Here is a 22,773-nt window from a genome sequence, read left to right as displayed (position 1 = left end):
TACTCTGACTCTAGATGCCAAACAGATGGATAACCTATGTAGGAGCTTCCCATTTACGTGGGTGAAACAAAGCATTTGATATCTAGGTATTCAGCTCCCAGCCAATTGGAAACAGCTGTTCTCCCTTAACTATATCCCATTATTAGAACGCACCATTAGGGACCTAGGCATATGGTCCGCCTATAATCTCTCATGTTTCGGCCGCATAGCTGCAATTAAAATGAATATACTACCATAATGGTTGTAATATTTTCAAACCCTTCCCATCATGGTTCCATATAGATTTTTACGAACCCTTCAAACCAGAGTCTTTAGGTTTATTTGGAAACAGAGGCCTCCTAGGGTGGCTAGGTGAGTCCTTTACCTCCCAAGGCTAAAGGGAGGATTTGGCGGTCCCTGATTTTATTAAATACTATGCTGCGGCTCAACTGAAAGTGATATGAGTGGTCTGCTAGAACAATTAACAAACCATGGATAGAATTGGAGCAATCATGTCTTCTGAGAGGAACACTCTACTCACAGGTCTGGGGGAACACCATACTGAGCGGGAATGTGAGGGAGAAGAATCCGTTCACTCACCATACAATTCAAGTGTGGAAGCAATGGAGGACACAGCTAACAGGCCACTCCTCATTGACTCCTCTAATGCCCCTGGGTTTGTATAGAGGGGATATTAGCATCCCCCAGTTGTCAGCTTTGTATAGAAAGTGATCACAAAAAGGGCTGTGGTGGTGTGGTCAATTATTTATTGACACTCAGTTACTTACTTATGAAGAATTAAGACACCAAATTGATTTGGAGCCCTGTGATTATTATCACTGTGTACAATTGACCACTGTTTGTCTAACTCCGCTATTCGCCCCCATGTGGCTCGGGACTTTAAAGACTTTGAGCAATTGTGTTACTTACAAAACCCCGGCAAGGGGCTAATATCCAAAATTTATCAAATGCTCTTATCTCCAGGTCCTTATCTTTCAAAGGTCCTATGTGAAAGGTTGGGAGGCTGAATGGGATAAAGAGTGGCCTGTTGAGCAGTGGGAATATTGTTATGCGATTATTGCTAAGAGCTCTGTATTGGGAGTTGTGAAGGAAATTAATTACAAGTTGTTATATTGATGGCATCTCACACCGCTTCATCTGCATAAATTATACTCAGACTACTCTGATAAATGTTGGAGACAGTGTGGGATAATTGGGACTTTCCTGCATGTCTGGTGGCAATGCCCGAAAATGACCATTTTCTGGAGGTGGATTGAAAGGATTATTTGGGAGATATCACTGAGGGTGGAATTTGACCCCTGTTTGTATCTACTATCCTTCTACTCTCGTGGATGGTCTTACACCCAGGCTCATCTCATCAATCACGTTTTGTGCGCTGCCAGGCTAGCAGTGTCCTTGCAATGGAAAAAGCCACTACCACCCGCATCTTCAGCAGTTATTTGTAGACTATGGGAGCCTACATAATCTCTCATACCTAACAGAGTGAGAGAGGACAAGAAATCCATTCATGTATTTATTTGGGACCCTTTTTTGAGGTGGTCTAACCTGCATCTTTAAATGGACTTATGAGGTCTTTTGTTCATTATATGTGTGCCAATTGGGCTAACACGGCAAAAAAAGCCCTTTTTTTCCCCTTCTGTTTTAACAGTTTGATCGCACTGGTCGGAGAGGAGGAGGATAGGGAGGGAGGAGTGGTATAAAAGTACAAAAGTGTAAAACAATGTTTGGATATTGTATAGAGAATGGTTTATTATGGTGTTTAAGATGATTGGTAACACTAAAAAAAATGTAAATTAAAAAAAAAAGTTTCTTTACGCATGACTGTAGCACCCCATACAGTGTTACGAATGATCTTTCTGGTACATAGGGGGTTGTCACAGCTGACTGTTGTTTGTCCTAATGGCTAAAACACTCAGAATTATGAGCTGGAATATTGCTGGTATGAGCTCCCCAGTTAAACGTGAAAAGGCTTTGTCCCACATTAAAAGATCTAAAGGTGACGACATGTTTCTTCAGGAAACTCATATGTCTGCTAAAGAGCATGACATTGCAAAAGAAAGGCTTTTCCCATGTTTATTACTCCTCAGGTACCACGCATAAAAAGGGAGTGGAGATACTAATTGGTTGTCAGCTTCCTTTTACCTTTCAGAAATCCTGGAAAGATTCAGAGGGAAGAATTATAATGGTCAGTGGCAACATTTCGGGTAAAAATGTGATCTTGGTTTCAGCATACGCCCCTAATCAATGTCATACTTTTTTTTTATAAACATAATAAATAGCTATCTTGTACTAGGAGGGGGGCAATTGATTTTAAGGGGTGATCTCAACTGTGTAGTTGATCCTAGCATGGATAGATGCTCCAAGACCACAATTTCCAAGTTAGGGAAACAAAAAGGAATACAATATTTTTGTGATCATTTATCCTTTATAGACATTTGGTGCTCCCTACACCCGGGCGAAAGGGATTATACGAAAGCACATCCCACTAAATCCCGTATAGATTTTATATTAGTTTCAGAGTCTGTTTACATGTGATTTCTGCAGAAATTGGGACCCTTCTTATTTCTGACCATTGTCCAGTATTTTGCAATATAACATTGTTTCCTAACCCACCTGGCCCATTTCAGTGGTGTCTGCCAGAATGGCTAGGTAAAGACCCATCTTTTAAAGAATATTTAGTAAAATAAATGGGCCCTATACACGAAAGATAATGAAGTCCATACTAAGGATCCTAGTTTGTTTTGGGAAAACGGCCAAATCTGTTATTTGGGGGGGACATAATTAGTTATGCCGCAGCTCAACATAAATCCCGAAACAACCAAATTTTGCAATTAGGGAAACTGTAGTACTACAAAAATTACTGGAATAGTACCCAACTACAGACTTGGAAATATATTTTCTTAGCAACCCAATGCACTTTAAATGACATTTTACATCAGAAGGCAAAAGATTTGCTATTCATATATCGTCAAAAATTGTATTTATATGGTAATAAATCCGTTCGCTTGCTGGCTAATTTGGTCAAAACCCAAAGGGCATACAAATTTATTCACACTATCTGAACTCAAGATGGAAACATAGTTATGAAATCCCCTCAAATAGCGAATGTTTTTAAGGACTTTTATCAGTCCTTTTACACTTCTGAAAACTCTGAAACCTACTCTCAGGAGGAATTTTTACAAAAGCTTAGTCTCCCAAATCTCTCTCTCACTCACCTGGAAATTTTAAACAAACCAATAACTGTCTCGGAGATTTTGGGAGTGATCAAACAATTAAAACTTCATAAATCCCCAGGCCCAGATGGACTCAGCTCTCTATTCTATAAATCATTACATTCTCATATTGCTCCAACTTTACAAAACCTCTTTAATGACATGAATACACAAGGTAGGCTTCCTCAGACTATGCCGAAGGCGGTGTTCATAGTGCTCCCAAAACCAGGTAAGGATCCCATAGATCCTGGATCATATAGACCCCCCTCTCTTTATTAAATCAGAATGTTAAAATTTACATAAAAATTATTTCAAGTAGAATGAAAGATATTTTGCCACACCTTATTTCTCCAGAACAGACTGGCTTTGTGGCGGGGCATAAAGCTAATACTGATATCAGACGTCTTTTATTGGCCTTTGCACCTGCCACAAATCCTCAATACCAGATCCACTTTTAGTAAGCTTCGATGCGGAGAAGGCATTCAATCATGTTGAATGGCCTTATCTACTGAGGGTGCTCCAGGTTTTTGGTTTTGAGGGCTGTATAAAAATCCCAAAGCATTTATCTCAGTTAACAATCAAGCATCTTCTATGTTCTCTCTTCAGAGGTACCAGGCAGGGTTGCCCTTTATCCCCTTTATTATATATTCTTTCACTAGAACCCCTTATATACACTCTGCTTGGAGATAAAGCAGTAGCAGGAGTGAATATAAGAAATGGAGAATTGAAAATAATGCTCTTTGCTGATGATATGCTCATGGTACCATCTCATGCAAAATGCTCACTTCCAAAGGTTCTGGACACTATAAAACTTTTGGGAGCTCTTCCAGTCTGAAATTGAACCTTTTAAAATTCGTAGCTATAGACATATTGGGGACCTTACAAACAAATTGGGCAGGTTTTCCCCTCAGTTGGGCAAAAGACTCCATTAAATATTTGGGTATCAAAATTCATCATCTCCCAGATAGCTGGTACTCATTTAACATCTCTTCCCTTATAGCGGATTTTGAAAAGATCTTGACCAGTTGGACTGGTCTTCCATTATCTTTCTTAGGCAGAATGGCCTTAGTGAAGATGATTCTGTAACACAAGCTGCTATATAAGTTGCAAATGGCGCCATTTATTATCACTAAAAGTGATCTTAGGAGTATACAGTGCAGTTTTGCTGCTTTCATTTGGCAGGGCCCGCTGTGCATGGATGAAATTCACCAATATTATTGCTCGAAAAGAAGTCGGGGGCCTTGGTTTCGCAGATTTACGTATGTACAATCTGGCCTGCCTAATGCTTGTATAAGGAGATTGATATGGCCAATTATGAAGGGTTCAATAATAGACCTGGAAAATGCCTCTGCTCCCATTAAGCCTCAAATATCGTTTACATGCAAATGCCTGTGAAATTGGTGTAGACTTCACTCAATTAATATTGTTTAAGGCTATGGGATGGACTTGGTGGAAAATTAGATCCCTTCTTGGTCTATCAAGATATTTTTCTTTGTACCTTCCAATGGAGGGGAGCCCACAGTTTGTTTATTTATTTATTTATTTATTTTTAATTTTTATATACCGATGTTCCTGTAAAGAATACATATCGCACCGGTTTACAAGGAACTGAACAGTCGCCTCCAGGGCGGAAATACATTAAAACAGTCGCCTCAAGGCAGAATACATTAACACAAGTATACAGGAAAACTATTAAAAGAGAACTTTCATAAACTCAATTAAATGTAACTGTAAACCACAGTTTAGTACCAGTTTAGGTAGCAGACTATTACATATAATTAGTTCAAACAAAATCTCTATATCATCATCTTTTGTGGATAATAAGAATGGGAGAATCACATTCATTTGCTTATTGTATGGACACTCATTTCAAGATAGACTATTTTTTTTACATGCAAATTTGCTTGATTAAGAAGGTCTTATCAGGGGGTTGGAACTCCATAATCAATGATCCTTTCTAACTATTACATTCTCTATGGTTTTCACCTTCTATATCCATGTCTAAATTGTACAAATTTTTACAATCTGTACACAGTAACTCCATTTTTCCTAACCTTGCTATTAAATGGTCTTCAGAACTTAAGGTATCCCTAACCAAAACGCATTTGGAGAATAGTGCCAAATTAGTGATGAAATCTTTGAAAGGGATCTCCCGTCGAGAAGTACACATCAAGATAAAGTATCATTTAATATTTTGGCCTAGTCGGGCCTACGCAGCGCATATTACAGCTTCAGATTGCTGCCTGAGATGTGAGGAGAGCAAAGCCTCATTAATTCATTATTTATGGGACTGTGACAAGATTAAAACATTTTGGGCTTCAATAAAGTCATATTTTGAGAAAATGTTAATTCCCACTGATATTTGGTCCCCTGCTTTTTGTATACAGGGAGTCACACCTCGGGACTCAGGTTGTTCCTCCAAACACCTCGAGTTCCTTAATGAAGGTTGTGTAATAGCCTTGAAAATAATTTTATTGTATTGGATATAACCACTGGGTCCCTCTGTGGAAAACTGGATAACTGTACTGACAGATGTCTATTTACTAGAAACAACGCATTTTCAGGGAGAATCTGCACAAGCATTTGCTAAATGTAAAGTTTATTTGGCTAATTTTCATATGTTGGCTAATAAGACATTAACAGCTGAGCTAAGCCTACTAGGACTGTATAATGCTCCGTGTCCTTTCTTTTACCAGACCTGTTAGCCGGGGGGGGGGGGGGGGGGGGGGCGAGGAAGCAGGGAGTAAGGCTTAAAAAGTTGGGTAGAGAAAAAGGTAAATCTTTACTCAAATATCATTTCATTACTACAGAGGTGTTCAAAGTCAATTTGCTTTTTGTGTATTTTGTACTGTACTGTATTTGGATTTTCAGAAGGCATTTGACAAAGTCCCTCATGAGAGGCTTCTAAGGAAACTAAAAACTCATGGGATAGGAGGTGATGTCTTTTTGTGGATTACAAACTGGTTAAAGGACAGGAAACAGAGTAGGATTAAATGGTCAATTTTCTCAGTGGAAAAGGGTAAACAGTGGAGTGCCTCAGGGATCTGTACTTGGACCGGTGCTTTTCAATATACATATAAATGATCTGGAAAGGATTATGACGAGTGAGGTTATCAAATTTGTGGATGATACAAAATTATTCAGGGTAGATAAATCACAAGTGGATTGTGATACATTACAGGAGGACCTTGCAAGAGTGGAAGATTGGGCATCCAAATGGCAGATGAAATTTAATGTGGACAAGTGCAAGGTGTTGCATATAGGGAAAAATAACCCTTGCTAAAGTTACACGGTTAGGTTCCATATTAGGATCTACCACCCAGGAAAAAGATCTAGGCATCATAGTGGATAATACTTTAAAATCGTCGGCTCAGTGTGCTGCAGCAGTCAAAAAAGCAAACAGAATGTTAGGAATTATTAGGAAGGGAATGGTTAACAAAATGGAAAATGTCATAATTCCTCTGTATCGCGTCATGGTGAATTCTGTGTACAATTCTGGTTGCCGCATCTCAAAAAAAATATAGTTGCGATGGAGAAGATACAGAGAAGGGCAACCAAAATGATAAAGGGGATGGAACAGCTCCCTTATGAGGAAAGACTGAAGAGGTTAGGGCTGTTCAGCTTGGAGAAGAGATGGCTGAGGTGGGATATGATAGAGGTCTTTAAGATCATGAGAGGTCTTGAACGAGTAGATGATCGGTTATTTACACTTTCGAATAATAGGACTAGGGGGCATTCCATGAAGTTAGCAAGTAGCACATTTAAGACTAATCAGAGAAAATTCTTTTTCACTCAATGCACAATTAAGCTCTGGAATTTGTTGCCAGAGGATGTGGTTAGTGCAGTTAGTGTAGCTGGGTTCAAAAAAGGTTTGGATAAGTTCTTGGAGAAGTCCATTAACTGCTATTAATCAAGTTTACTTTGGAAATAGCCACTGCTATTAATTGCATCAGTAGCATGGGATCTTCTTAGTGTTTGGGTAATTGCCAAGTTCTTGTGGCCTGGTTTGGCCTCTGTTGGAAACAGGATGCTGGGCTTGATGGACCCTTGGTCTGACCCAGCATGGCATTTTCTTATGTTCTTTCTTATGTTCTTACTTATCAGTTGGAATTTTTCTGTTCTTCACTGTATTACATTTGAAGTTGGTGTAATTTGTGCTTGTTGTATTACCTAATAAAAATATTACAACAACAAAAAAAGTGTGCATGTGACAGTGTATCTGTGAGGGGGTGGGCAGGGTGGGGCAGGGCACCATCTTATCCCTAGTCTCAGGCAGCAGATTGCCTTGAGGTGCCTCTGCATTCCTCCCATCCCTTTCTGCATGTCAGGCTCCCAACACTTGTTTGCCTAGGACTCCAGATGCCCCAGAATTAAGATCCCCTTGAGATACCAGTGGATTATGATATAGCACTCAGTCTCTGGTTTTGGAGTCAGGCCAGCTGCAAGTCTGGACAACAGAATTATGCAGACAGACAAGTCTGGTAGCAGCAGATACAGTTCCAGTTTAAATATACACAAAAAAGGCAGATCGATCAGAGACAGAGTTCTGTAGCATTGGGCTAAGTAGCTTTCAATTGGCTGGAAACATTTCCTTGCTTCAAATATAACCATCACTTACCGCCACTGCCCCCCCCCCCCCCCCCCCCCCTTCCACCAGGGGTCACCTTGAAAGGCTGCTGAACCCTAGCCAACTCATTGCAGCTACTGTGAACCACACCATCCAGTGATCACTGGATTCCAGACAATCACCCACCGGTATATAAAAAATATACTGTCCCCACTGGTAGTGGTAAGTACATGGTAAAATATTGCCCCCCTCCCGTGAGGATATCATTACCAATTGATGGATTCTCCTCATGGAGATCTGTTCTACGATTTAAAAGACATCCAATAGCAACAGCAGTTTCCCTTTCATAGTAATTTTGTGACTAATCCTCCATTAGATCTGTTTATTTCTTCTGTTTGCAATGGAGGTCTGTATATTACATCAATATAAATACATGTTCCATTCTTTCTTTCCAGATTAGCACATAGTGTCACCACTTCATCTCGTAAACTGTTGCTTTAGTATATGATACATATTTATAGTTCCACTCTTCCTTACCCAGTCCTTCCTGATTAGATTGTAGCCTGGCATAACTATATCCCAGTCACGGTTTTCCATGTACCACATCTCTGTGACAGCCAGTACATTTAAGTCACCTTCTTCCATGAGTGTCTCTAGCTCTGGAACTTTATTTCTCATACTATGAGCATTCGTGTACACAGCTTTCCAGATGATGCCCCTTTTTCCCCATTTCTATACACGTTTTTAATGTTTTACTTAGCTGAGGACATTTACTTACCTTAGGGCCTCGTTTACCCATCCATGACAATGCTATTTTAAAGTCCTCCTCAGTATGCTGGCCCGTCTGTATGGTCCCTTTCTGCGTACTACACCCCACCTTGGCCCCTTCCCAAGTGGCTTACCACTTCCCTTCTCCCATGACCCTTTCCTTAATTGGCTTGCCTCCTGTCCTCTACCCCTTGCGACCCCCTTCCCTGGTCCTCTCTCTCCTTTCCTCCCACTATGGCCATATCACGGGTTTTTCTCCCCCCCTGACCTCCACCCTCTTAAGGCCCCTTTCTGAATGCTTTCACTCCTGTTCTCTCCCTCTTACCTTCTACTCCCCACGGCTTCTGCCCTCCTTCCACTACCCTCAACTATAACCATACTATTCCGACAGTGCAGTTTATCTCCCTCACTGTCAGGCCAGCAGGGCAGCCAGAGCACATTTTAGCAAGGGCCAGAAATGCCCCTCAGGGTTATCACCTTGCCACCTCTGGTCACATGATGCTAGTGGCAGTATGCTTCACTGCTTCCTCATGGAGGTAAACTCTCCTCCTCTCCATGATGGTTTAAGCTTCCTGAGCCTGTGATCTTCCTCTCCTACTCTTGGCATGGGAGTAGGCAGCGGGATTAGACAGGTTCAGCCTGCTCTTTTTCTCAACAGTTTTACTTTGGTTGCCTTCCTTCCAGCAGACTCCTGTGATGGTCTTGTGGACCCCAGTTTGGAATCACTGTCCTGGTGGAGAGATGGGGGATATGATATAGACATTTAAATATCCGAAAGATATTTAATGTACAAATAAACCTTTTCCAATGGAAAGAAAGCTGTAGAATTAGGGGTCACAGCTTGAAGCTACAAGGAGTTGGACTCCTGATCAATGTCGGAAAATATTTTTTCATGGAAAGGCTGGTGGATACATGGCATGCCCTCCTGGAGATGGTGGGGAGACAGACAGTAACAGAATTACAAAACAAATGTGGGATAAATACAAAGGGGCTGTCAGAAATGAACACAAGTGGATGGATCGGTGTAAAACAGGATTTTATTGAAGCTTCAATAAAATCCTGTTTTACACCTATCCATCCACTTGTGTTCATTGCTGACAGCCAACTTGGATCGATTACGATTAATACAAAGGGTCCTTAATTGGTAAGAAGAGGAAACAAAATGTTGTAATGACCTGCATGGGTTAGTTATTCAACCCAAAACCACACTGAAATAATAATTGTATTGTACTTCCAAGAAAGGCAGGGAATTCCACTTAAACAAAAACCATTGGGTAACCTGCATGAAGCAGCAGTTACAACCCTAAACAGAAGACACTGGGTAACCTGCATAGAGTGCTGGTTACAAACCTAAATATTTTGCTGGGCAGACTGGATGGGCCATTTCAGTCTCTTTCTGCCATCGTTTACCAAGTTACTATGTTACACAACATTGGACACATTTCTTCACGCTGTATCACTTTCATGATTTCTTCACAATTTGTGCCGCCTCAGTTGGTTTCCTTTCTTTTTCCAGTCCCATTAAGATCCTTAGGTTTTTCATCACTATAAGTACATTTATTTTTATTGAAGGTACTTGGTCCCAACTCATTTTTTTTTAATTCTTGGTGATACTATCTTCTGATGACTTTAGTCAGCCTCTCATACTCCAAATATTTCATCTTTTGATTTTGCTGTGTCCATTTTTCTCACCATGTTGGAGAAGAGAGCCAGTAGCTTCAAGTGGTATCTACACTGCAAGTGAAAGATGTCCATTACAGAACTCCAGGTAAATTGCTTGTGCTGTTTGGGTTTAGGCTATGATGAACCTAGTTGTGACATCTGTGCTAAGATGTCAGCTAAGCCCAATAAACAGCAAAGATTGCAATTCCTTGACATTGGGGGGAAACCCCCAAATCCAATCCATTCATTTTGGAAATGAAGGCTTTGGTATTGAGGGACACAGGAGCAATGCTGACCACTGGCTATCGTTCAACGTTCAGGAAGCACTGATCATTCTCAGAGTCAGGATCTGAGAAGAAGCCCAGGAGCAGGGAACCTTCCTGTTCTCTTTCATAATGAGTTTGGGATTGAAGACAGTTGATGTCAAGCATCTGCAAAAGACTGACCTGGATCCTCATTGGTACTCATTTGAAATGGAGAATGCTGCATTCTCCTGTCCCAAGCAGTACAATCTGGAGGTGAGCCCAGCCTTTCATGAAGTAACTTAGCTACAGTGGTCTCCAAGGGTCCATCCTTGTTGGTTACACAGGAGGGCATGTCCTCTTCCACTGAGAACCCTCCATTTTGGTCTCAGCAGTTTTTGAACAGTACTTGATCAGCAGGATACTCAAGGCCTTGTACCTTAAAGAAGCTAAAGTGCTGGTACTGAGTTCTTTGAATATGGCTGGAGGAACTAGTGCTTGAAATCTACTAACTGGCACCAAGTGGTTTGGTACCAATTTTGAATCCTTTGTATGGAGACCTAGTTTTCATTCAGATCATGGTGAGCAGGAGTCAAGCTGTATTTGAGAGGGAAGAGGATCTTTTCTTCCCAGTTATTATTCAAAGAATGGCAAAGACAACTTCATTTAATTTGGAGGGTGAGAGTGAACCCAGGGCACCTTTACTCTACTTTCTCACATTTCTTAATGCACCTAATATTTTGATGGCAGTGCCTACTGCCAACTTCTCAAGAGATGCATAACAATATGGGAAACTCCATTCGCCAGCTTCCTGTAGATAAGAAGTTGGATGCTAAATACAGTTCCTAGATTCAACAAAGTTGTGGGCAGGGTTAGTGCTTCCTTCTTTTGGGGGATATGAATTCTTTCTCCTTCCCATTGGCACCTGATAATCTGGAACAGCTGGGCTTTCTGAATTATAAAAGAGGGCTACAGATTGCATTTATTGGTGATTTTCCCCAAATTGCCTTCCAAAGAAATGTATTTTCCTAATATGGAAATGCTAATCATGGAGCACTTCCCCTCTTACAAGCTAAAGCAGTCAAACGTGTTTCCACAGGAAAGAAAGCAGGGATTTTATTTTAAGCTTGTTTTGGTTCCTAAGAAAACTAGCAGATTCTATCCCAACCTAGAACATCTACTGAAAGAAGAGTTCAAGATGATTTCCCTGGGCACCATAATTCCCTTCTAAGCAAGGGACATTTGCTATGCTCTGTGTGTCTCAAGGATGCCATGCCAAATGCAGCCCAGACACATGAAGTATCTCAGATTTATGGAGAAGGGGATGCCTTCTCCAGTACTTACATATCTCCATTTGATCTATTGTTGGCACCATACAAATTTCATAATGTCTAGCTATTGCCATAGTATATCTTGGACAATTGGCTATTCAAGAATATATCTTGGGCAAGAGCAAACAAATCTATGCTCACCACCATGTGGATGCTATAGTTAGTAGGGTTTGTTAAAAAAAATTACCCAAATTCAATTTAAGTTCATCACGTCAATTGGAATTCATAGGGGCTCTGCTAATCACGACTCAGGTGAAAGCCTATCTCACCACCAATAGGATTGTTGATGTGAGTTCTTCAGAGTCAGCAGATGTCAGCCTGGAGCTATATCAAATCCAAAAACTATCACCTCTTAATAATTATTCTCAATCTAATTTCTAAATGTATCACTCCAAATGTTGTAGTATCCAATACTGAATTAACCATTCATTTAGTATCTTTGTATCAATAATTTAAACAAATATCAGCACACACAAATATTTTTGAGGAAGGAAGGGAAAGCTTCATACTTATGATCCACTATAGTGTAATCATTAACAATCCGCCTCCAACCATTTTTTAAAAATATTTTTATATTGCGTGAATTTTTTTTTTTTTTTTTAAATTGTCAGCAGAGCCAATACAAAATTATGATCTAAAATATCACTCCAACAAGACAGCTGTAAATGTCCCGATTTCCACCAACTGTGATTATCTGCAAAGCTGATATACTCTAGCCTGGAGCTCTATGGCATCAACAGTTCATATTAGCCTCACGGCACGTCTCCACATGAGATAAGCCCAATAGACCCTAATGTCTGAATGAAATCAAGCCATTCAGGATTTAAAGGAGCACATCTGTATCATAGGACAGCTCAGGGTCTCTGTCCTGGTGGCTCTCCCTACCAATTTTTCCAAAGAATTACCCTTGCCAACTTCCTTTCATCACATTGTTCTGACAGTTTCTTGGGAGCTCATGCTCAAGGGCTTTACACTCACTTCAACAAAAGGATTATCACAACTATATCCTAGAACTAAGGGCTGTAACGAATGCTCTAAGGGCTTTCACAGATTAGGATGCCAACAGAATAATCCTAATACAGACAGACAAAAAGGTAGTCATATTATGTCCAAACAAGAAGACAGACTTGTATTGAGAGACTGCAAGGTGTGTACCAGTCATCTCTCATCATCTTAGTGTCAACTGCAAAAAGACAAGCTTTTGCTGCTAACCTAACTACATGCCCCTTAGGGCTTTTTGTATTGTTTAAGGTTGCCTTACCATAAAATATATTTGCATAACTTGTATGCCTGTTAGCAATCATCTGACGGGGGGCTGTATGGTGGCTGGGTGGGGCTTTCTTGGCTTTTCTTCGGCTTTCTAAGACATGCTCTGTAGCTGGTATTGTCAGATGAAGTCACCTACTTGTGCATCTGTTTATTCTCCTATCTTTGAAAAACATTTATTGCAGGTAAATAACTGTATTTTGCTGTTCTACTATTATAATCTTCAATTAATTAAAACAAAGACAATTTTATTGTAGCCTAATTCTTTTCCATTTTGGAGATGGAGGTTAACAATGTGATGACTTTTTCTTTTTTAAAGAAAAATTCAGTTAAGGTTTGGTTCATTATAACAGTATGTAACAGGGTGTCAAATAGTGCCCCCAGTAGCTGTGTTTGCCCTTTAGTGGAATGGCAGTTGTGGCCTCAACAGGTCATTCTATCAGCAATGTGAATCAGAGGTCTCCATGTAGAGCCTGCTCTTATTTGTGAGGTCAACGTACTTGGTAGTATGTTAGTGAGGTGTACCACTCCCCACTGGGAGGGGTTTGAGATCTAAGAAAACTCCTGTGCCCATGTGATACAGAGAGAGTCAAGAATCTGCCTTAACTCAGGACTTAGGGAGCAGATATCTCTCCTCATGGAGGAAACTTGAATCCTTAACCGTTCACAGGGAAGGGCTGGAGTAGAATAAGGAGAGTATTCTAAGCTCTGGAGACCTGCTGGTGTTAGGAGCTATCTCTTCACAGAGTGGCAACATAAGGCCTCTCCCTTCCAAGAGTAGGTTCAAAAGAGTGGAGAAAAAGGATTCTAGGATAGGAGTTGTTGGGAGTCTAGAAGTTGGAGAGAAGAGGGTCCCAAGAGCTTGGGGATGTGTGTACTGGAAGGTATCCGAGATTGGACAACTTGCCTGGGAAAATCTTCCAGAGTGAAGTTGGAAGCCCTAAGGAGAAAAGGATTTCCTTGGAGAGTTGGTGGACCCCAGTGTACTGGGAGGTGCCAAAGGAAGGGCAGCCGGCCTGGGAAGCTTCATCCGAGTCGGAGGATGATACAGCTAAAATCATCCCAAGGCTCCATAGAAGAGTGAGAGAAAGAGATAAGTGCCTTGGAGGAAAAGATTGCAGCTACCCTATAGGTACTGGGGGGGGGGAGAGGGGGCCAGAATGGAAGGGGAGTCCCATCCCAAAGAGCTGACTTGATTTGGGGAAGGAATGAGAAGAGGTGAAAGAGGATTTTGTTACCTTTTTGGATTGAATTACAGTGTGAACACTATTCAATAGTGTATTTTGAAATTTGGATTTCCCTGCCATCAGTCAGTAAAGATTTTATTTTTGAACAACAAAACTGGTGTGGATTCAGTCTTTTGGAGCATTTGATTGGTGTGCAGGAAGAGCCCCCATAAGTACAAAACCTTAAGGGCCTTGAAAAACTCTTTCCCCCCCCCCCCCCCCCATGTGGAAATCCTGGAAAGTCAAGGGGCCTTGCATGGTCCCAGGACCAAATGGGACAGGGGCTGCAAACAACAAAAATATACAAGAAAGGCCATGCCCTTAACCACCTGCAAGTCAGTTCTTCTGCACCTTACGTTGTTTGCTGACTAATTTATGAATATTTCACTTAGATTTATGTGATTCCCTTACAAAGTACACTGACCTTTCCAAGAGAAGTCCCGTTACCCCCAAAGAAATGATCTGTACCCCCCTCAACAAAATACAATAAATGTGCATTAGTAGTACATTTATAATAGCTAGGGCTACTAACTGTCAGTTAAAACTGAAAAAGCCTGATGGAGAAATTGGGGTTTTCATTTCTAACTGAACAGCCAAGAAAATAGGGCCTACCTTATGTAGCATCTAGCTAGTGCGATTCAAGAAGAGGCATGAGAGAAGCGGCTGGATGATGCTTCCGCAGCAGGACTGGAGGGGAGCACAAACTCTGCCAGCCCAAGAAGAGGTAACATGGGAAGAGTGGACCAGTGAGGAACCCAATCCCTGCCAGTCCAAGAAGAGGTGTTGCAGAAGGAGTGGACCCCTCCCCCGCCATCCCTTAGCCACATACCCTGACCTTCAATCTACTGCCACTACTCCCTAGCTCTATACATCCCCGCCATACATAGACACACTCCTACCTCTCTCCTCCTGATATCCAGGTTTATTTTTATTTGTGATAGGCTTTTATATGGTTTTATGTTTAAAAATTGAATCAATTTAAAATGTCCCTAAGGGTAGCATTCGTGACACAAAAACAGTGATGAACGCTTATTTTCACTACCTTCCAAATACACCTAATTGCCTGAAAAATAGGCACCTACATTTGCAGTTCATCAGAAGTCCTAATCATAGCGTAATGGGAGGGGCAGTTTTCAAGGTAGGTAAAAGGCTGTTAATCTGTGAAGAAAGGCCCCTTTGAAAATTTCTCCTTCCCTTCCCTTCCCAGCTATCCCTCATTGCACTATCAACAGCGCACATACTTTACCCTGTGGGGAAAAGGGGGGATATTAAAGTTCTTTTTCCTTTTACATGGGGTATAGAATCCACACACACTAGCTATCATGGGACTTTCAAAGGGAAACTCCACAGGGAGTTTCTCTTTGAAAATTGGCTTGCAAGCCCATGGGTATAAAGCACTATGGGGAGGCTAAAAATTGGCCTCATTATCCGATACAAGCTGCATGTTGTATTTTGCAAACTCTGTGCTCTATTTTGAAATGTGCCTTGTATGATGTGTAATTGATACAGATTTACAACAATATCAGATACCCTGATGAAAAGATGTGGAATCATGTTTCCTTGTGCATCCTAAATGGGGGGAGCATCCGTTCACCTATTGATGAAAGAAGCAATAATGGTAAGATTTTTCTGTAACTCTGTATTTCAGCTTTAAATTTGCAGAGTTATTTCTACTCCAATGTATGCTGGAGTGAAAATGAGACGGTAGCTTTCAAACCGGAATGCAGGCATGCATTAGGGTACATACATCGACCCGCATGCAGAGACAGTCATTTTCTAACATACGTGTGCGCGCATGTTATAAAATAACCTGGCTGCGCACACATGTGTGCCAAATTTTAAGTGGGTGCGTGCAAATGCCGCTTCTGCCATGTAAATCGGCGGATTTTAAAAGGGGTGCGTGCCAAGGCTATTCCCAGTTTTACCAGTTCGGCCCCAGTTCGTCCAGTTGAGAGAGGTCCTCCAACGCCCCCCTAATTTAATAGCCTTCACTCCCCTCTTTAGCCCCAATCCTTAAAACCCCGCAGATCTGCCTATTTTTCTTTATTTTTTAACTTATAAGTAAAGTTACGCAACAGGGGACCTCAGCACGCACCAGATCGCATAAGTGTTTACTCACATATCTCAGGCCTTGAAATACCCAGGCCTCACCCAGGTCATGGCCTTGCCCAGTGTCTTTTTGAAAACTTCCAAGATGTGTGCACTGTGGGAGATACGCGTGTATCTCAGCAGCTTTTAAAATCTGCTCGGCACACGCTGCCCAACATATTTGTGCATCCCTTAAGTCAGCGGTTCTCAACCAGTGTGTCGCGACACCCCAGTGTGTCGCCAAGCACCGGCAGGTGTGTCGCGTGCTCCCGGTCCCTCCCGCTGCTCTTTCTTCGGCTATCAACACGTTCAAGCCCAGTGGGAACGGCAGCAGTACTAAAAGAAGCTGTAGCACCCGTGGCTGGCCTTTTCTTCTTCCCGCGACCCCCCCCCCCCCCTCCCCGTGACCCGGAACAGGAAGTGGTGCGCGGGAAGGAGAAAGACCGTGCCGCGTGATAAAGTAGCAGCGGCCGCTGCAGCATCGGCCCCCGAGCTATTGCAGCAAACGGTAATCGGGAAAGGAGAGAGCAGCAAGAGCCTCCCGCGGTCGATGGAATTCTTCCTTCTTGGCCTGCGGGGGCTGGAGGAGGAGGAGCAGCTACCGTTTGTGCTGGGGGGGGGGGAGTGAGTGAGAGAAAGAGACAGAAGCAGCCAGCCAGTGTGTAAGTGAGAGAATGTGTGTGATTGAGAGCCTGTGTGTAAGTGAGAGAATGTATTTGATTTGAGAGTATGTGTGTGATTGAGAGAAACTGGTCAGAGAGCTGATGTATGTGTAATTGTGAGAGACAATGAAAGTGACTGCTCAAGGAGATGACTGATGTGTATGTGAGAGTGTCAGACAGTCAGGGATGTGTGTGTGTGTGTGAGAGAGAGAAAAAGCATGGAAGTGAGAAATCTGGGTATGTGAGAAAGCATGGGAGTAAGAAGCCTGGTGTTGTGGGGGTGTATGTGAAAGAAAGCATGGGAGTGAGAAGCCTGATTATGTGAGACGGAGCATGGGAGTGGGAAGCCTGTGTGTGCATGTATGAGAGAGAGACTGGTTGGTAAGGTGACTGTGTGACTGGTGTGTATGTGAATGTGAGAGAGAGAGAATGTGATTCAGGGAATGAGAAGCCTGTGCACGTGGAGAGCGAGCATGGAAATGAGAGAGAGACTGGGGTGTGTGTGTGTACCAGAGAAAGTGATTATGGGAATGAGAAGCCTGTGCATGTGAAGAGAGTGAGCATGGGAGTGAGAACCTGGGGGTGTGTGAGACAGCATGGGAGGGAGAAGCCTGTGTATGTAAGACAGAACATGAACTGGGAAGCCTGTGTGTGTGTATGCATGAGAGAGATCAGGTGACGGGTGTGTGTGTGAGAGAGAGAGAGAAAGTGATTATGGGAATGAGAAGCCTGTGCATGTGAAGAGTGAGCATGGGAGTGAGAAACCTGTGTGTGTGTGTGACACACAGCATGGGAGTGAGAAGCCTGTATATCTGAAAGAGAACATGGGAGTGGGAAGCCTGTGTGTGTGTATGCATGAGAGAGATCAGGTGACTGGTGTGTGTGTTTGTGTATGTGTGTGAGAGAAAGAAAGTGATTATGGGAATGAGAAGCCTGTGCATGTGGAGAGAACAAGCATGGGAGTGAGAGACTGGTGAGTGTATGTGTGAGAGAGAAAATGATTATGAGAGTGAGAAGCCAATATATGTAAGTGGAACATGGGAGTGGGAAGCCTGTGTATGTGTGTATGGCATGAGAGAAACTGTTCAGGAAGGTGACTGGTGTGTTTGTCAAAGACTGGGAGATGATTGGTGTGTGAGAGACAGAAACTGGTCATGGGGGCATGACTGGTATGGTGTGTGTGTGTGTGTGAGAGACATGGGCCCTAAGGAAGAGGACCATGAGTATAGAGCTTAGCCACTACTGCTGCTTCTGGTGTGTGCTACAGCCTGCATGGAAGAGGAGTAGGAGAGCTGCTGGAGGGGGTAAGTAAAGGTGGCTTTTTAAATTTATTTTTCTTGATTGACTGCCATTTTAATTATTTAATATTATGTGATGTGTCTGCTTTTTTTGAAATATTTTATTGGTGTTTGGAGAATTTTTAATAGTTTTTATGAGTTTTTAATTGTTGGATGTTATTCTGTTCATAGTTGTTGTGAAACATTTATTCTGCTTATTAGTATAGTTTTACAATTATTTCTGTGTGGGGATCTATAGCTGCTTGCTAGTTCTGTTTTCCTAATAAGAGGTGTATTGGTTTTTAGGGCCTGATTTAATATTTGTAGTGTTGCCTTTTCATAGATAGGGTTGCTCCTGTTTGAGTGTATTCCATAATACAGGTGTAACTGTGTGTGGATTGGTTTATGTGCATTACTACAGATCCTGGGAGTATGTTAGGTCGGTTCTGTGTCTGTTACAGCTCTATTTTACTAGCATGTAAGTGTTTTATCAGTCTTATTTGTTGCGTTTTCTCAAGAGGACATGCATTGGTGATAAACTGCTGTCTTTTCATAAGTAGGGCTATTGAGCCTGAAAGTAGAAGGAGTTTGAGTTGCTGTTACTGAGATGACACCAGAACCAGAATATCTTTTTTGTAGGGTGAGTTGTATGGGGAATGTCATAATTCTGCTTTACATCCATTATTGTGGATCAGGGGGGTTCCCGTGGATGCAAACTGTACTTTTACATCTAGCCCTGTGACTATCATGGGTCAGTGTGTCACGCATGTGAGAACCATCTGTCAGGTGTGTCCCGACAGAAAAAAGGTTGAGAACCACTGCTTTAAGTAATGTGTGTGTAAGGTTTTTAAAATTCACCTTTAAGGTTTCATAAAAATACAGGCTGGACTTTTTATTTTTTTTACCCCAAAGTATAGATGAGAATTGTTGCAGCTGAGATGGAAGGGGGGAATTGTAATTTCTAGGTGCAATACCACTCTCACAGGTCAATTTTTAAAGTGTTGCTCGGGCAAAAATGCCCACATACTCGCATGTACGTGGGCCGCATGCAAATTTTAAAAAGCCGCAAAATATATGCATATGTACCCTTGTGCACGTGAGGAATAAGGGGGCACAAAAGGGGCGGTGCGGGGCCGAGACTTACATGCATAACTCTGAATTTCAAAAACAAAACTGTACGCTAGATATCCGCATAACTTTTCTGCTGCTCCTAATGAGGAGCGGGTCTGTAGATCTCAAGTTTTAGGGCTTATAGAAGAGGGTGAGGGGTCTGGGTCAACTGGGGGGCATGAAGGATGAAAACCTAGAGGGGTCTGAAAGAACTCACTGTTAACTGGACAAACTGGCAGACTAATTGGAAAACTGGGAATGCGTGAGCATGTTTCAAAATTTGCTGACATACGCGCGTAAAAGCTGATGTGGTCCTATTGAAGACTCTTGCGCGCTAATTGTGCTTGAGTAACCTTTTCAAATAGGAGCATGCATACTCTGTTAGTGCATTTTAAAACATATGCACGTAAGCAAACACATGATTACAAATTCTAGCGTATCCTCACTTGCTTGCCGATACGTGTGTGAATGGGCGCATGTGTGTGCATTTTAAAATCTACCTCTCAGTCTACAACTACAAGCACTGAAATACTATAAGCCTTGTTTTTGACTTATCTTGTGGTTTTCATTCTGCAACATAATTTAGCCAGAGTAGAGATGCATTAAGCATTGCTGCATTTCTCATTTTGAAAGCCCATAAGCCCCTGAAGAGGCCAGATTACTAATATTTAATGAAGCTCTTATGAAGAAGCCTTGAATATATAAACCTACTGTAATATGATTTTGTAATACTTGAATTCTGTACAGCACCAAATATTTTTTGCATATAGCTCGGGAGACAAATTACACATTCTGTAACCATGAATAAACAGGAGTATGGTCTTCTCAACTTGACCAACCACCTTCCAGTTCTAGAAGGGGGCATTACTGCACAAGATGGTCAGCTGTCTATACAGGCCACCATAATTTCAAATAGGGGAATCTTGTTGCAATTTTGCTTCCACTACAACAAAGTGGAAGCTATCCTCCATGAAAGAGATTCAGACTCTGATCAACATCAAGAGTCTACTGGCTTGTAGCATTCCAAATGATAAGCTATCTCCTTGGATCATCTCTTCTTTTATCCAAGGCTCCTGGTTGTTACCTGGATCATCCAGATGCTGGTTGGGCTTGCTTTAACGCATGCATTTTAACACAGATGAGACCTCCCTTGAACCAGTGGCCACCTTTAGATACTACAGAGCATTTTCCCACTCGGTGCAAGTCTGGAATCCAGAGTCTGTTGTAGAGGACAGGATAACCTGTAAGGCCAAGGGGGTCACATTCAGTCTCTTGGAAATTCGGTCCACCAACCATGAGTTGTGTTCCAAAACAACTTAATTTTACTGAAGGCAAAAATATTCAGTCCCAAGGTACAAAAGGCAGGAAAAACTCTTCAGAAATGCAAAAATGTAGAATACAATTCTTCTCCAAAGATAATTCTCTCAAAGTCCCAAGTAGCCTGCAGAGGAAAAATCATCAAAACCAATCCCTCGTGCTGTTTGAGTGAAATAGGTGAGATTTGGATTCCTGAAAGTTCTTACAGGGGCGCCCCCCTCCTTTAAAAACCTGGTCTGACCAACTGACCTCCTTTTCTTCTTTCCCACATGGAAAGAAATACCTCATTGGTAGGAACGGCTTCCTGGATAAGCTTCTTATTCCACACTGACTCCCAAAAGTTGACAGAAAAGGGCACCTCTCTCCTTATGGCTTTCGCTCCCTGGAGCCCTGAAGAGTTGCCACCCAGTAACTCGTTGGTCACCTTATATGACTTCTGAAAATTTTACCCACTCTTTAAGGCAGGGGTCGGGAACCCATGGCTCGCGAGCCAGATATGGCTCTTTTGAGGGCTGCATCTGGCTCGCAGACAAGTGTCGCCATACTTCGCGGTTCCCCGCTGACCCAGCTGCTCCCCGGTCCTCCGCCGCCCGGGCTTAAAATGCTGTCAGCCCGGGCGGAACGCGGCAGGACAGCTGGAGTCAGCGGCACCGGCGTGCTCTCTTCTCTCCCCCCCCCCCCCCCCCCGCGGCCCGGAAGAGGAAGTGGAGAGCGTCGGGTGCCTGCGCGGGAAGAAGAGACCACACTAGCGTGGTCTCTTCTTCCGCGCAGGCACCCGATGCTCACCACTTCCTCTTCCGGGCCGCGGGGGGGGAGGAGAAGAGAGCACGCCGACTGGAGTCATCCGGGTGCCTGCGCGGGAGTCATCGGGTGCCAGCGCTGGAGTCATCGGGTGCCTGCGCGGGTCTTCCCGCGCAGGCACCCGATGCTCTCCACTTCCTCTTCCGGGCCGCGGGAAGAAGAGAGCACACCGGTGCTCTCTTCTTCCCGCGGCCCGGAAGAGGAAGTGGAGAGCATCGGGTGCCTGCGCGGGAAGACCCGCGCAGGCACGCTAGTGTCCGACGGGAAGAAGACTGCAGCGCGGCTCGGAGGAAAATGAAAATCTTCAACCGCGGCCGATGGGACTCAGCCTTCGCCTCCGCGAGGGCTGAAAATGAAGGAGGTTAGCGTTGGGAGGTGGCTGCTGCTGCCGCGAGTTCCCGGGGGGGGGGGGGGAAGGGGGAGAGAGAGAGTGAATGAATGAGCGAGCAAGCATGTGTGTTTGAGATCCTGTGTGTGTGAGTGAGAGATTGCATGTATGTGAATGATTGAGAGCCTGTATATGTGAAAGAGAGTATGTCTGTGATTGAGATCCTGCCTGTGAGAGAGAGAGCATGAATGTAAGTTTACCATTGGGAACCTGTTTGTGTAAGTTTGTGATTGAAAATCTGTTTGTGTGAAAGAGTATGTGTGTATGATTGAGATCCTTTGTGTGTGAGAGAGATCATGTGTATGTATGATTGAGAACCTGTGTGTATAAGTAAGAGAGAGATCATGTGTGTCTGTGTGTGATTTGAGAGCTGATTTAGGTGATGGAGCATGTGAGTATGTGATTGAGAGCCTGTGTGTAAATGAGAGAAAGAGAGAGCATGAATGTAAGTTTACCATTGGGAACCTGTATGTGTAAGTTTGTAATTGAAAACCTGTTTGTTTGAAAGAGTATGTGTGTATGATTGAGATCCTTTGTGTGTGAGAGAGATCATGTGTATGTATGATTAAGAGCCTGTGTGTATAAGTAAGAGAGAGATCATGTGTGTCTGTGTGATTGAGAGCTGGTTTAGGTGATGGAGCATGTGAGTATGTGATTGAGAGCCTGTGTTTAAATGAGAGAGAGAGACCATGTGTGTCTGTGTGATTGAGAGCTGATTTAGGTGAGGGAGCATGTGAGTATGTGATTGAGAGCCTGTGTTTAAATGAGAGAGAGAGACCATGTGTGTATGTGTGTGATTGAGAGCTGATTTAGGTGAGGGAGCATGTGAGTATGTGATTGAGAGCCTGTGTGTAAA

The 22,773-nt window shown here is 42.7% G+C and overlaps 1 protein-coding gene across 1 annotated transcript in view; it reads left to right on the top strand.

Moving 5' to 3' along the window:
- The window catches only part of NT5E (5'-nucleotidase ecto), a 156,399-nt gene that overhangs the window by 113,115 nt on the left and 20,511 nt on the right, over positions 1-22,773 (top strand). The window contains exon 6 of the mRNA XM_029595490.1: positions 15,784-15,892. Within this exon, the coding sequence (XP_029451350.1) occupies positions 15,784-15,892 (109 nt within the window). The remainder of the gene's footprint in view (positions 1-15,783; positions 15,893-22,773) is intronic.

The sequence above is a fragment of the Rhinatrema bivittatum genome, chromosome 3 (assembly GCF_901001135.1).
Source record: "Rhinatrema bivittatum chromosome 3, aRhiBiv1.1, whole genome shotgun sequence".
Taxonomy (NCBI): Eukaryota; Metazoa; Chordata; class Amphibia; order Gymnophiona; family Rhinatrematidae; genus Rhinatrema; species Rhinatrema bivittatum.
Note: the sequence above shows the minus strand (reverse complement) of the source record. Positions and strands in the feature narration are given on the sequence as shown.